Below are 16,836 nucleotides of genomic sequence, written 5' to 3' on the forward strand. Positions count from 1 at the left end.
AGGAACACTGCTCTTGTTAACGGTGATCTTGCTTACTGGAGAGTGTTTGCTTTCCTTCACTTTGTAATTTTCACAAAATAGCCAGTGAGCATTGTGGTAGAGCTGTGGTTCAATGGACTACCAAAATAAATGCCTCCTGAGAGCCTGCCAAGCCCTGTCTTTGTTCCATAATAGTAACCCAGGACATTTGGCTAAGGAACTCCTGCTGGATTTCCATGCAAAGTGCTGCTTTTGACACTTTTCAGAAGAGTTTAGTTTCCTGAATGAAGGCAAACAGTTTAATTAAGAATAATGGAGTGAATAAAAGTGGGTACGATGTGTGAACTGTCAACCCACGGCTTCTGATAGTGGAAGCAGCTGCTGGGCTTCTAGTTCTCAGCCTTGCACTTAAAGACAATAGAGAGAGCGCTAAAAGAGGAAAGCAGCATTTACCCTCTCTGGCGGTTTCTGGCTGCCCCTACTGTGTACTTATCAAGGAGTTAAAACGACTTGTCATTACAGCGTAGGGTTCTGTGGCTTGAATGGCTTCCCCGTTCCAGCACATGCTGGTGGGTTTGACTGGGGGCTGCGGCTACAGACTTGGGCCTGGCCTTAGTGACAAAGGACACAAACACCAGTAAATCATGGACGTTAAAGATCAAACAAAGCATCCAAGTGGTTGAGTCAGGGTACAGCACACCCATACTGCGATGAGAGTTTTGAAAATGGTGCACAGTCTGGATTTATGGATATTTGTCTATTGTTTATTCTTTATTATATTAACGCCTACATTTTATACAATGATACAGCAGCACGCAGATGCTGTCTGTGGCCCACATATACCAAACATATCTAGTCCACTTCTTGCACAGGTATGCCTGTGCTGCTTTTGGAAAACTGCATGGGAGCCAAAAGTGGCCTGCATAGTGGAAAAAAGCATGTTTGGCTCACATGTACCAAAACCTGGTCCACTTCTGGTAAGCGTATGGCACTACTGGCCCGCTGTGGGTGCTGGAAAACTGCTAAACATATCTGGTTCATCCATTTACAGATATGGCAGAGGTGCTTTTGGAAAACTGCATGTGAGCCAAAAGTGGCCCAAATATTATAAACATACATTTGGTCCACATGTACTAAAACATATATGGTCCAGTTCTGGCAGAGATACGGCAAAACTTCTTTCTGCAAATGGCAGTACAGTGGCTTAGTGGTTAGCAAGTTCGCTTCCCAGCACTGGGGTCTTGGGTTCAAGTCCCTACCTGGGTGAAGTTTTCATGTTTTTCCTGTGTTTAAGTGGGTTTTCTTCAGGAACTCCAACAGTACAAAAACATGGAGATCAAGTAAATTGGATACTCTAAAAAAGTACTCAGAAAAAATACTCTAAATTGTTCTACTGTGTATGTGGCTGGTATGTATGTAAGTTTTGTGTGTGTGTGTAAATTGACTGTGTGCCCAGATATGGATTAGCACTCTGTGCTAGGTAAATTCTCTAGTGCTTGATGCAGTCCTCCAGGTGGACAGTAGTTTCCGGTTGGGTGTGCATTGTTTGCAGTTGGCTACCGCTTTTTACCAGTGTATGGATAAGTGCTAAGCATAAATGGTTGTGTGTAAAAAAACTTAATTGTAAAGCATCCTTGGGTTTCTGGAAAGGCGCTATATTCAGTAGAGTATCATTCATTCATGGTCCTTCTTTCAGCACTCAATTTTAAATTTTAGCCATTGGTAACAGACAAGGGCCAATATACACTGTCTACTAAACAATTTCCAGGTAAAAAATGCAGCATATCTGAATATTGTGCATGCTTAATTACATAACAAAGCAAAAAAAAGCAACAACAAATGAAAACTGGGGCAGTAAAATCTATTCTAGTAATACGCTATAATATTTCCTGCAGAAATAAACTAATTAAAATGAAGTTCAGAGCCACTGTGATGTTCACTTACTGTAATGAGAGTTTGGTACAGGCAGTAGAATCCTAGATACCAGATGAACCTCCCATTAGTGAAAGGAGGGACAAACCACAAGTAGAAGTAGGACACCACCACAAACGGAGTGCAGCCCACCATCCTAAGATAAAAACATTATTAGGGGTTAAATCCACATTAAATGATCATGGGTACATCACATAAAAGTTTTAATCTGTCTCTTGGTGTGAAACCTCACTGAAACCCTTATATAAGACATTTAAAGATCACCCAGATTTATTTATTTATTTTTTTTTATAATGAATCTTTAGTTTTATTATCCAGTAGCTGGTATTAATCAAATAATAAGTATTGTAAAAGATGTTGTCTCTGTTTTGTGCTTTATTCAGAAAACACTCAAGAGCTAAAACAGTCCTGAGCAATCGTATGTGGGTGTGGCTACACTGTGGCAGGTAAAATAGGACAGAGACATCACAAAAAAAACATAATTAGAATTGGGGAGTGCACTATATGTTTGAAACGTGTTACTTCAAATACCTTATTTTCTTATAAAGCAAGAAAATGTCCACTTCCCAGAGAGTGAGGGCTTCTGTAAGCATTTTGAGGACGTTAAGGAAGAGAAGACCACTGACACATACTAAGACTTATGGGGTTGTAAACCAAAACTATGACAGTAGCTGTTGGTTACCGCAGATGTCCTGTACGGCTGCAGCTTTGACCACAAATGCCCAACGCTGGGAAATGCTAATCCGTGTGTATATGTATGAGGATGTTTACTGTAGGACATCTGTTTGTGTGGTGTTTGTTAGGATGCTGCTGTATACCTCTGTAATCCTGTCAGCCACAGGATCGCAAAAACTGCACAATCATGTGTTTAATTCAGCACAGTTGTTAAGACGGCGTAGATCTGGACAGGTTGGAATTTCTGCTTTCAGGATGTGGAGAGATGTGTGGGACATGTATAATTTATAGAGATACAACATCTCCATATCATTATGGCTGAGAAAGCCAGCTGCAGGATCACGCAGGGATGAGAGGAGAGACGAGGAGCTGGTGGAGCCGAACGTGCTGTTTCACAACCCATAATGACAGATTTACCACCCGTTTTACCAACAGCGACAGGCACAGTAGTCTCAGAGTGATTTAAGCAAATGACTGCGGCACATTAAAGGAATTTTAAAGCGCTTTTCAACCTTTTCATCCTTTTCATCCTTTTGCTGCATCTGCAGCGTACATCAGTTACCACTGACAGTAATTTCTACACTTTTCCCTGTACTTAGTAAAGGAAACCGGTTATTTGGGAAACACCTCTAATAGAGACCAATGGGCCAACAGCAAAGGTGTTGAAGCTGGAGCCTACTGGTTTATATTGGACGTTCTTATGGTTATTAGAGGCCATCATGTCTGTCAGTGCCTTAAAAACCCTAAGTATGGTCATGAAATTCACACAGATCACCTGTCTAAACCCTTCCTCAGCAGGTTTGCTCCGATTTGCCCTGAGTTCACTGACCTCTGCCCCTGTCTGTGTTATTTGGTTTCACAGACGATAAACAACTGTGGGCAAAAAAAAAGAAAGAAATGACACCCAGAAAGGGTCACAGAAAGAAAAAGAGAGTGGCCAATTCTGGCACAGTCCAGATGCGCCTATTGCAGAGTGAGCCAGCCCCCTTGCTCCCCCAGTGATTGTTCGGCCACACAAAGGACCAGCAATACAGGAGAGAGAGGGGCAGAGGGGTTAATGTGAATGGATGGCTCTGGATGTTCTGTAAGATGGCTCAAAACGATTGTGCCAGCCTGGAAATGTCTGTGCAAAGCTAACTATGCACCAGCGAGCCAGGCATGTCCATGCTGTTCAAGCACAAGTGTGCCCAGAAACCAGAAACAGAAATGCTTGCACATACTGATCACTGGCCAGGCATTCACAGACGCAGCTAGAAAGAGTTCTAGAAATCGGTTTGGCTGTTCCCCTGCACTGACTGTCTGTTCACAGTGCTTTTTTGCTTTTTTGGGGTGAGTGGTGGAGGATATTTAAAAAATCTGCGTTCCATTTGAAATCAGAAGTTGAAATTTCCCAGTTTCAAGTAGAATATTTCACCTGAAACGTTTCTACAAGTCATATTTCTTACTCGGGGGAGTCAGGAGACTTACCAATCCCAAGATCAGAATAAAAGATCAGAGTAAAAGAGCATAGCACTGCATCAACAGTAATAAAAGCAGCAGTATGATACAGTTTATAAGCATTGATATCCATTTGCGTGTCAGTAAATCAGTTGCACATACAGTACTGATCAAATCATATCTGTAATTGTAATGGGTTGTTACCAACAGGTATCGCTAACAATGCTAAGGATTATCGAGTAATGCTAACTGTGATTACCTGGGACATGGTAATCAAAAGAGGGAGACACTGGTAATCAACCATCAATCCAGTTGAAGTAAACTCTAAAATCTATAGACAACTGTTGGAATAGTTTTGAAATTGTGTAAAATGATCTGAACATCTGAGGCAAATGGAACGCAGCAGTTCATCCATCATTTATAAATCCTCTGTCAGGTTAAATAAAGTGCTATGGCAAACAGTTTTATAAATGGCTGAACCTCTGAACCAGGGCTCACCAGCTCTGCTCCAGAAGAGCTATTATCCTGCAGATTACACCTCTATCCCAAATCTAACGCCCCTCATTTAACTGCCTACAATCACTCCTGAAGGAAGTAATTAGATTGATCAGTGGGATTGATTGATTGGGTCTGCTTAAAAAACTCTCTTGATCTAAACTGTTAAATGTTAAATAGATTGAAAATATATGTATTCTGCTCTTTTTTTTACCACTAACATGCTTGTGGTAGGGGAATGTAACAGCTATGAAGTCTATCTAACAAATGGAACTAGGACTGAGAGAAATGATTGTGTTAAAGGCAGGAAACGTGGTGATGATATGGTGTGAAAAACTTCATCATCGAATACAGAAGGTGATAACGAAGTTGATAAGCAACATCATTGCCAGGCAAGCAAGACAAAAGTCTTGGGACATACTTCTTAATCAATGAATGTCACATTGTCACAGGTGTAAAATCAAGCGCCTACTGTACAGGTGGTTCTAAAGAGCTTACTGAACTTCAGCATGATACTCCAGCATGGTACTGTAATAGGATTACAGTTTGTAGTCATTTCGAGGGTATTTTTAATGGTCCATTCATCACAAAATCTCAACACAATGTCCTGAACTTCTTCCAAACCTGTTATAGCAGCAAAGTGGGGAACAACTATATTGTATTATATTAGTGCCTATAGTTTTAGAACATGGTTGTATTAAAGCTCCAATATGTATGATGAGTAGCTGTCTCAATACTTCAAATACTGTCCATATAGTGTACTGTACATCATGAAATAACTCCTTAATCATATCTCCAGACATAAGTGTTTTGTACATCCTGCTACTTTGAAGAAATGTCAAGATTTTGAAGATACTGGCGAGCGGACTGGAGAGCTCATTGGTGAGATAACACAAGCTCTGATGAAAGGAATGACATTTTCATTTTGATGTGTTTAAATGCTTAACGTAAGGTCTCACAGGACTTCAGCGTTGTGCACTCCCTCGATGAGCCTGGCGCCTTGCGGTGAGAATGTTACAGAATCTGGCGCATTATCTAAACCCTCTCATCTGAAGAAGCAGTGGGGCTTTAGCATAATAAACAAGCAGAGGAACCCGGAGGTCCCAGCCAGGCAAGGCTGCGATGTTCCACCATGATGCTCTGGACAGAAACGCTAACTACTTCCGTCATAATGCTGTGATGTCACACCTCTATGGTATGAGGGCTTCCATCTAGGACTGAAGAACCAGGGAGCAAAGGAGGTGCCTTTAAAGAATTCCACAGATTGTGACATTGTGGATCTAAGTGTGTCTCATCTAATAGACTTGATGACTTCACACATGAGGATTTTAGCAAGTAGACGACAGCACAATAGAATTCTTGCACTTTCTCATCATCAGACATAACCTGAGGGCACGGGAGTGTTGTGTTTAGTGGGGCGTGTCTCAAATAAATGGCATGCCTTCCGTGTAAACAGCAGAACAGCTACAGGCCACAGCACCCGATTCTTCAGGTCTGACTGAACAGACGTAGAAAATCCACTTACCACGGCATGAGTCTGCCAATTTTCGTCCATCTGCTTTTGGTGACAAAGAATCCAACAATGGGGTCGCTGACCGCACCCCAGGCCTTACCGATGAACAGCACCATGGAGGCCTGGAATGGGTTTATCTGAAGAAGAGGAGAAACATTACAATACATCCATCATCCATCACAGATTAGGAAAGGTCATTGGTTCTTCAGAAACGCTCGAAATCTTCAAAAGCTAATCCCCCCTCCCCCTCCCCCAGTCATTACGTAATACCCCGCTGCATTAGTAATGAGCTCATCCACTCTATTCATTTCCTCCCCTTAAACTATTGATGTGATTAACGTCCTACCTGGGCGACATCTAGCAGATATATCTGCAGGAAGAAAGCAGTAGCACTCCCAGCCACCTGATTAGGTGCCCCTCCGATAGCGAAACACAGCTTACTGCACACCGAGAGCTTCTGCTCTAGATGAGTCTGTGAACACAGAGAACACAGTGCAGGTTTTAAGAACATTAAAAAAAAAACAAATCTACATAAATGGCATGCACTTTGTGATATATGTTACACTACCAGGCAAAGGTTTTAGAACACCCCCTTTTTTCACTTTATTTTTGCCATCTGTACCGGAAATGGTACAAAATCCAGTGTACACAATTTTGCAGTACATTTTGAACCATTTTGAATCATTTTAGTATTTAAAAAAAATATATATATATATTAGTATATTGTAAAAGTCATATATTGTTTTAAAAGAGAGGAGGTGATTTTTCGAAAACAATTAATTGGTTAACAGCTTTGGTAATGGAATTTTAAAAATGTCAATTTACAAAAAAAATTGTCTGTAGTAAAGCAGTGCTGGAACAGATCATGTTACTGCACTCTCTACTGCAGCATTTACACACTTACACACAGCACGTTCACACTTTCATCATAATCACTAGAAAAGACACAGGACCACAGACAACTCTGTTACTCTAAAGCTCTATCAATGAACGACTATTTTCTGGTCTATTTTCATACATAAGGTGCACTGGATTTTAAGTGGCATTAAGTGACACTAGTAGAAAGCCTACTTAAAGTGAACAAGGGTGTCGACTTGTTTCTAGTTCAGCAGGTCTCACTGCTGAGGTGGGGCGCCTAAGTACTTAAATGCAATAAGTAAATAAGTATGTACACAAATTACAGTAAGCTTAGAATTCCAGTATTTTGCCCAAAGATGAGCAAGCGCTAAGCCAGCTGCAGCCCAATAGCAGTAACCCAGGGCGATATTAGCTAGAATTTCTTTTTACGTAGCTTGTTTTAACATGTTAAACGCGCAGCTTAGCGCGGTTGGCGGGTAATGCTAATTCTGCTTCAACACATGTGAAGTCAACCACTTCCTCTTTTCATACTGCTGCAGGTGCCTCATTGCCGAATAGCATCACAGCGCGCCTGGAGGAAAGTGCAGCGAATCGATTCCGATACAGCAGCACACAGATGCCTTGGGCTGATCGACATCACCCTTTGGAGTGATGAGGAGAAAGAGCGCCCTCTAAGCCAATTGTGCTCTTTCAGGGCTCCGGCAGCTGATGGCAAGCTACAAAACCGAGATTCAAACCAGCAATCTCCTGATCATAGTAGTGGCAGCGCTTTAGACTGCTGGACCACTCAGTGCCAAAGTTTGGCAGCTTTTAACAGTTAATTTATCTTACTATGAAGATGAGGCTGTCTTTTGCTGTATAGGATATATATCAAAACTTGTTATGAATGTCTTTCTACAGAAGTAATTTAGATGTGGAAATTACAAAGCAGACACATCTGCTATCAACAACTGCTTGATAGTGTGTAGTCTAAAATACAAGTAAGTGGTAAATGACAGTCAGAGTTGTTTGTTGAATGAATAGCTGGTTAAAGGTCAGAGACCCTGCCTGTGTGCAGCCCTCTCGGAAGCTCATTACTGAAGCTTTGGGTGATATGTGAAACATATGGGCTCTCTGATGTGGTGTCAGCGCACTCAAACCCACTACTCTCATTTTTTCAGCATGTGGGTGGGATAGGGTAGCCCCCTAGACTCTGTCATCAGCAGCAATTCTCCTGTACTGCTATTGCAAGAATTCAAGAGCTCTGTTTGACCATGCCTGCCAATCAAAGAGACCGACTGCCAGCACTATAAAGAGACAGGGCCAGGCGTAAGTGTGTTTCTGTGTATATCTGTGGGTGTAAATTTCCACACATTAAAGGAGACGCTCGCCCTCGCCCCTCGTCTCTGAACATGTTCAGGAAAAAGAATAAATGTGTGTTTATGAGGGCGAGTGTGGTGGAAGGCAAGCGTGTGTTCGCAGCGGATGGAAGGGAGATCCTTTTAACACGTTAAAGTGCTGCCGGCTCGGAGCTAACCGCAGCCTGGAGAGCCTTATATTTATGACCGTCTTATTCTTAAGATCCTGGAGACAGACAGACAGGCACAGCTGAAAATACTACAGCAGCCAGGCACTTCTTAAACCCTGTGTTTCCGTGTTTCGTCTAGCTCCTTCATCTGCTAGATGTGAGCCAGCTTTGGACGTCCCCGTGCACTCTGTCTCCCCTCAGGGCTGTGCCTGAGAAGGGCAGGAAAAAAAAGAACCACAGAGGGCAAAGCCGATCGGCCATCAAAAGACACTATAATTAACTGGTAGAATTTTCATTTTCCTTCTCGCTCTCTCTCTCTCGATTTCTTAAAAAAAAAAAAAAAAGACGGCTTCTAGAAGCACAATTACCAGGAGGCTGCCATGTAATTATTCAAAAAGATGGCAGGCCTGACATGAGGATGAAAGAAGACATTCACACACGCAACTTCAAAATCAGTCTCTCAGCCTCCCCACTTCTTTACTCTACACTTAGTCTGCAGTAGAGGTTATTGACATGATTGTCTTCTAATCCTATATATACTCTGTAGATGATCCGTCATAATATCGCCACTGTCCGATAAAAGCCTTGTCCAAAATCTCCAAAATTAGAGTATATAAAAAAGAGTCCAGGCCTGTTTCTGAATATTAATACCAAATTCAAAATTGCCTCTTTTTCCTGTTTTTTTTTTTGCCTTATTGTTGGCATATGTTATACAGTATATTAAATATGTTAAAGTTTATGTAACATCAGTGAAACAACAACAATTTCTTAACATGTGTTTTAACATTTTGTTGTAGAAGTTAGCTCAGAACTAGAAAATAAATAGATTAAAACCTTTAATCAAATCATTTGAATTGTTAAAATGATTGCAACACAGCTGTCGAAGCAAAATAATACCCTTTTAAAAGGCCCTAGTTTTATTTCCAGCGCTAACCCAACACTTCTACATTCTGTAAATAAAGTCAGATGAAAAAACACAGATGCACAGATTTACGGATGCAATCAGGATGTTCACTATATGTCAGTTAGGAACTTCAGAAGTAAAAATATCAGATAAAGTGCTGTAAGGAACTTTTACTAATGTTTTAAAGGGCTTGTGACACATATCACCATGGACTCTTTTGGGATAACTTTCAATGGAAGTCAATGTAAAACGATTGTATTCAATTAATTTTGGAATATTTCTATTGGACATGTGGTTTCAGATTCAGTACACAGTACTGTTAATTTACAGTAGTAGGAAGCAGCCTAAAAACTAAATATTATTTGCAAATTTGTCCATTCTCTTGGATTAACAGAGTGTTTAGTGTATCAGATAACACAGGCAAATGTTAGCATTTACTGATTTAAAGCAGGTGAATGAGGATTTACATTTTGTCACTGTCACTAACGACTATTTTGAACTTTTTGACATGATGCAAATCTGGCAGTTATTCTTTACATTACACTCTGATTAGATTTCATGGTTAAATAATACAAAATAATACAGAAATAAATAAATATTTTAACACAGATGTCCATGCCGAGATGTTGTTTTTCCTTTTCTTGTAAATCTGACATTTTGGAGATATGAGGTTCCATGTAGAAAAATAACATAAATATGGTATATAGTACAGGCTGCTGGCACTATTGAACGGAGAACTAAAGTAAAAAAAAAAAAAAAAGAAAAGAAAAAAAAATACATTAATAGCTCACACACTGCAGCATCACATAAAAATCCTTCTCCCAGCTACATCAGTAAACCAGAGAATGCATTATGTATTATTTTTTATCTTAAAATAACATCAATGTGATGCTCCACTGACCTGTAAAAAGGAAAATAGTGTCTCTATCACTGCTACACTGAGCTAAAAAGGCAGCTGTAAAATGCAACTGTATACTGTAACTTTGGTTAAAAGGGAAAGAAAACACTTGTGAGTACTGAGCACTTTTCTGGTATTTAATAGCATATCAAACATTTCATATAAGCATGATCTGATTCTGAGGCAAAAGTGAAATAATTCAGGCCTACACTTTGTATCATAAACAGTTATAAATATACATAAGCTTCCATTAGGTGCATCTTGTTCCCTTTCAGCTGTAAGCTAACCTCAGCCTCGTCAACAGCACAACTCCGCAAATGATCACTCTTTCTCACCCTTTCTCACCAAGGTCTTATCATGACAGACATAAACAGGAAATCACTTAGTGTCTGGACACAAAATATCTGACTTCCTCAAAGATAGGATACACTACAATCATGACAATATGGCACCGAAGGGAAAGCTGCCAAGAATCAGGGGACAGGGAGCCAAGTAGGTACTTTCCGTAATGATCTAGATAACCAGTTCGACATGCAAACAAATATGCTGGAGCTTAAAGATTAGGACCCATCCCAAGTCTAATCTAACAGTTGCAAAAAGCTAAAAATGTGAGTTTGATATTATATTTGTATTAGTGTCGCTGGTCACATTGCTGGCCACATGGGTTGTTATGATCTAAGAATGAGAAGCCTCTGAGTCTCTATTGCTGATGTGACTAACATAAAAAAATATTGTATTATTCCTGTTGTAACTGCAGACTGTGCATTCTGGTCTAACCAGATCTCTCCACTTCACTGCCTTTTCAATTTAAGATCCCTCTCAGCAGCACGGAGAAGCCTAAGCCTAGTCTGAATCCTTATCCAGAAAACCAGCTCTAAGAAAGCAATTTAATTACACAGAATCCATTTTATTCTTTGCTCCATATCCCACAGATGATGCTGTAAGCTGATTGTGCGTGCCACATGTTTGCAGAGGGCAGTTTGGGATGACACAATAAGGGGTTTAAGGGTTTATGACTGGTAGGATTTACCAGTGCATTTCGTCACTGGTCCAGCAAAGTCGAATTCACCTTCAATTTTCACAGCGTGTGTCCTCTGATAGCACACTGAACCAGTTGGAATTTTTTTCTTGTACAAAGCCATCACATATACACAGCTCATATATCTGTAGATATTTTTCTTCAATAAGCCATAAGAAACTTTTCTTGTTTTATATAATGAGGCACCAAGTAACATATTGAGCAAACATTCTTGAATTTCATGCATCATTTCTCACTTTGCAATGTTGCCATTCTTTCACACAATGCTTAAAAAAACATTTTGGCTCTGAGAAAGGCTTAAGGGGTCGTCATTGTAGCATTTTCCACAATAAAATCATCACATCTGTGCCTTTGAAATGTTTGCAGTATGTGATTTTGCATTGTTGTGTTGATAAAAGTATGGATTGCACTGGACAATTTTTTGCGTCTTATAGGGCAGAATATGTTGCTCTTAGATCTTTATGTGTTTTTATGCATTATTTCTGCCATCACAGAAGTGTTCTCATAACTCTGTACCACATAGACGTTTGACCTTTTTGCTGACACCAGCCTGGATGTTCCTTTTCATCTTTGGTTCAGTGCACACTGCGTCCATAAAAAAAAAAAAAGATCATGGAATATTGATTTCTCTGAGCACAATACACGTTTTTACTGTGTGATGATCCTACCTAGATGCCTTCAAGCCAAAAGAGTAGTTAACCCAGCTTCTGAACATGGTCAACAGAAGGCTTCTGATTTTAACAGTATTTTTTTTTTTTTTGGCATTTGTGAATGTAACACAAATCCCTTGACCATGTAGTTCTATCAGCAACTGATGAAAGACCGTTCTTGATGTAGTGTCATCTGAGTGATCAGAGGTCATGTGTTCAGCACAGACACTCCTCCCCATTTCTTAACCTGATCTATTATGTTATGCATTGCAGATTCAAAAATATGTTCCAATCTCTTCTTTGTCTTAGGTATGTGTTACAAAGTGGAGATCATATGCCCATATTTGGGCCTCAGAAACTTTTTGTGGATACTGTTTTTGTACCTAATCACGATTACAATCACATATGGACTAGGGCTGCAACTAATGATTATTTTTGGTAGTCGATTAATCTGCTGATTATTTTTCCAATTAGTCGATTAGTCAACGATTTTTTTTCTGCCATGCCCTCCCTCTCTGCTTGCTGTGGGCACAGCTCCTGTTTTCAGCTTTTACTATTGGTTCAAAACGATAGAAACCGCTGAACGTTGGATTTAAATGCCCTTCAAATGTCCAGAACATTGTCCTTTGAATGTGGAAATGTGATATCTGCTGAGATTGTGCACGCAGGCCATGTTTTTGTCCTCAGTAATTTGTGTAGTGCTACTAACTGACGATAAGTCGACAATGAACATTTGGAGTCAACACATTTTTATAATCGACATTGTCCATTATATCGACTAATCGTTGCAGCCCTAATATGGACATAGTCTGTTGAAAATCACAACACGATTTATTTATTTTTTATTACTAGCCCTAAAAAGCCACCCAACTTAACTTACTTTAGAATGTGTCGATATACGTCCATTCAATTAAGAAACAGATAGATAAATATCAACAAATTGAATTACATTGACCATACTTGTTTTCTTTCATATAAGAAGACATCATAGGTATTATGGACACAATTCACTGCGTACATATTTAAGACGTACAGATTTTGCTGTCGTATAAGCATTGCTGTTCCAGGACCTTCTCAAACAGCAGAGCTGACTCTGCTCCGATGTGTAAAACAACCTTTCATAAACAGATGATGAGAGCTGCTGCAGCAGATGTCAGCTCTCCCATTTATTTGCATGGCGTGATTTCTCTGCGTTAAGACTTTAGCCTAATGCCCTCTCCACAGATTAACAGTATGCAATCCGTGATCCTCAACACTACTGTGTGAAAAATCCCATGCATTCCTCCTGCCATAAACAGTATCAGCTATGTGTGAAAAGATTCTGCATAGGTGAATGTTTAGAAATGCTATCCATAAATTTACTGTGTTAAACAGATGCAGCATTTATACTCTCAGGGTAATTCAATTTCTCTAAACCTTAGTCTATCATGGTTGTCTGGATGGTTCTGTACTCAACCACAAGAGGTCTCGTCTTCTCTCGTGACGAGAGCTGTGAGAACAAGAGATGCATTAGTGCTTTTCCCATATATTATTGACGCATGCACAACTATATTTCACTTGGCAGCTCATGCAGCCTCGCATGCTGTCTCTGTTTGCTGCACATCTGAAGGTCACGTCGCTGAGAGATCTTGGAGGAGCTGGTGGTTCTATGCTGCTTCTACCTCCCGGATGAAATGGGCAGTTCTTTTGGATGTAAATGACTACATGCTATTTTTAGAGATACACACACTGTGTTTATTTGTCGCTCGAGCAGTTTCCCTCGTAGACAGCTTTCCTCTCCATCCTGCCTAACAGAGCAGATTTTGCTCTGATCACTTTTACACTTGAGAACTGTGGCAGGGTACAAAATGTCTCAGCTTTTCTGAGCTGTAACCCAATTTGTGTAGCAAATATGACTAAATATAACAGATGGATTGTTTTATGCGACAGATAAGAGGATCAATCTATGGTAGCATTTGGAATCGCGAGTATTTGGACATAAACACTAAACGCAACCCATGCTGTCGTGGATTAATTCTTGATAATCTTGTCATTCATATAAATGAATTCCAGTTTTTTTTTTACATTATTTACAGTGTACTCAAGCATTTGTACACAGCTGACACATAATCCTAGCCTGGTACATGAAAAACTTGCAGTTTGCCCACACCCAATTTCAATAGCAGCTTAACTCTAAGATATCAGTGCTATCCTGCAGTATATACAGATGCTTAAGATATACTTCAGATATTAGTCATTTCTTTGGAAGTGGACAGTGTGACCTGCGGTTGAGCCTCAGTCTCGCTATCTCATCATCTAACCAGCCTGGGGGCATTTAAGCAGGAAAAGCATCAGAAAGCACTGCTAGCATTCCTTCTACTCATTAAAACATACCGTTCCACATACCATTAAAAAAACATGCACCTGCTCTCCAGTGTTCAGACTTGTGTCATCCCATAAATGTAGCATGAAAAAGAAAAATACTTTGCAATATGTAGCACATGCTCTCCTATTCTGTGCATGTGCCCAGAACTCACATAACATTATACATAAAAAAAGGTTGCAACCAGAACCCCGTGCTGAGCTGAGAATAACAAACTATGCTCATATTATGCTAGATAAGTAATAATAAGTAATAATGTATGTACTAAGAAAACAAGTAAGCAGCATCATTGAGAAACTTAAGAAGTTTAGGAGGCCTTACCTGAACTGGGACCTTGGTAAAGGCAGGCTCGGGATGCTTCTTCATCAGCTTGTCCCCAGAGCTGTCTGGTGCCTTCTTTCCCTTAGCCATGATGGTGAGGGTGACAGGCCGAGCAACGATAGCTCGTCTCTTCTGGCCCTCAACGATAACTGCAGCCCTCCCCGGCTCCATTCACATGCTGCTTCTCAGACCTGGCCTGAGAGCAAGGAAGGAAAAAAATACTAAGTGCTGTGTTCATATATAAATATATGGAAAAAAATAAGAGACCATTTAAAAATGATGAGTTTCTTTGATTTTACTAAATTGAAACCTCTGGAATATAATCAAGAGGAAGACGGATGATCACAAGCCATCAAACCAAACTGAAGTGAATTTTTGCAGGAGTGGCATAAAGTTATCCAAAAGCAGTGTGCAAGACTGGTGGAGGAGAACATGCCAAGATACATGAAAACTGTGATTAAAAAATAGGGTTATTCCACCAAATATTGACTTATGAACTTGTTTTCTTTGCATTATTTGAGATCTAAAAGCTCTACATCTTTTTTGTTATTTCAGCCATTTCCGCAAATAAATGCTCTAAATGACAATATTTTTATTTGGAATTTGGGAGAAATGCTGTCTGTAGTTTACAGACTAAAACCACAATGTTCATTTTACATAGCAAAATCAGAGAAACTGATTCAGAAACTGTAGTGTTCTCTTAATTTTTTTTTCCAGAGCTGTTTATATATATTGTATATACTGTTTATGTGTGTGTGTGTGTGTGTGTGTGTGTGTGTGTGTGTGTGTGTGTATGTGTGTCTTATATGTGTATGTATTAACTGTCATATGACACTAGGGCTACATAATAAAGAAATTTAACATCATCAGCTCATTTAGACAATTAGACTAATTGAACTAGATATGTCGTGCTGTATTTTAATACAAAAGGAAAATTTGCAATGTTATCATATTCTAATACACATCAACCAGAGGCAGATTATATCAGTCTGATATCATGTCCTTTACTACAATCTTCAAGAGACTGAATGTGTTATTAATATCTTGCCATGTTAGAATTCTTTTTTATTTGTTTTTTTTTTTAATACAATATACATCACAGGATACACTTATTTTTTTGGGACAATATATTCTCAGACATAACTGTGATAAATTATGTTTCCGTGATTTTAAGACCATATTGTCAACTGATACAACAAACAAATTAATAAATAGAGAGCAACAAATAATAAAAAAAATGCTCTTTAAATATGTCAAATGTTTAATTATCCTAAATGAGTATTATTGTTGATGTTGATGGATCTCCTTATTAAGGAAACACAATGGGCAATACTGAAGTCAGCAAAAATATTGATATTATGTCCATATATTTTACAACAAGATGATTATGTAATTATCAAGACAGACCTATCACAGAACAACAAAATATCACAATTTATATAGGCCATATGGCATGATATACATTATCACAGCTTATCTCTTTAGTACTGCTCTCCACATAAGCATCAAACACTGGGGGTCAAACTGAATCTCCATATATTGTGTAATAACAACAAAGATGTTCTACTTAATTCTACTCTCTACTTCTATTCTACACTCATTCACACATTTCAGTCTACCTCAGTGGGTTTTTCATCACTTATATCAACCAAAAACCAAGTACAAAAACAATGGAAACACAGCTGCTTACCATGCTTACACATGATCAATATCACAAACATCAACAAGGAGCTCACAGAAAGAAAGCAGTGTGATAATGTGTGTTAGATAACTCCTGTCCTGTGAGTCTGGAACATCATCTAACACCACATATAACACACTAATAAAACACTCACACTGCACAGATCTGGATCTGACACCAGATCTGATGGAATGAGAGGATTTCCCAGTATACAGAGAGAGACAGAGAGAGATGACTGACCTGAGTGATGGAGCCACGGCAGCGTCCCTAACCAGTGAGCCCATTCCAGATGAGGCAGCCAGGAGACTGCAGGAGGAGGAGGAGGTGTGAGCTTTGTTTCCCCACCTGTTTTCCGACAGTCCCCGCCCCCTGCGCCAGGATTGGGTAATATAGATTGTTTTACTGCGCTACGATTGGCTAATAGTTATTTCTTATAAACAGTCTGCCCAATCGTGAGGCACGGGGTGTGGCTTCTCGGAAAACGGGTGGATTAAAAAATAAATAAATAAAACACAGGGCAGCAGGGGCTGACGGTGCAGTTACAACTAATGCTAGTCTAAAACAGAGAGCTGCGCCACCTTGTGG

At 39.6% G+C, this 16,836-nt stretch overlaps 1 protein-coding gene across 1 annotated transcript in view; it reads right to left on the bottom strand.

Annotated features, from left to right (window-relative positions):
- Positions 1 to 16,584, bottom strand: part of mfsd2b (major facilitator superfamily domain containing 2B) — a 31,427-nt gene extending 14,843 nt beyond the window's left edge. The window contains exons 1-5 of the mRNA XM_007229714.4: positions 16,492 to 16,584; positions 14,571 to 14,766; positions 6,378 to 6,503; positions 6,044 to 6,168; positions 1,924 to 2,047 (exon numbers count right to left, since the gene is read on the bottom strand). Coding sequence (XP_007229776.3) covers positions 1,924 to 2,047; positions 6,044 to 6,168; positions 6,378 to 6,503; positions 14,571 to 14,741 — 546 coding nt within the window. The 5' untranslated portion in view covers positions 14,742 to 14,766; positions 16,492 to 16,584. The remainder of the gene's footprint in view (positions 1 to 1,923; positions 2,048 to 6,043; positions 6,169 to 6,377; positions 6,504 to 14,570; positions 14,767 to 16,491) is intronic.
- Positions 16,585 to 16,836: the final 252 nt, after the last annotated feature.

Source organism: Astyanax mexicanus, chromosome 1 (assembly GCF_023375975.1).
Source record: "Astyanax mexicanus isolate ESR-SI-001 chromosome 1, AstMex3_surface, whole genome shotgun sequence".
NCBI classification, from domain to species: Eukaryota; Metazoa; Chordata; class Actinopteri; order Characiformes; family Acestrorhamphidae; genus Astyanax; species Astyanax mexicanus.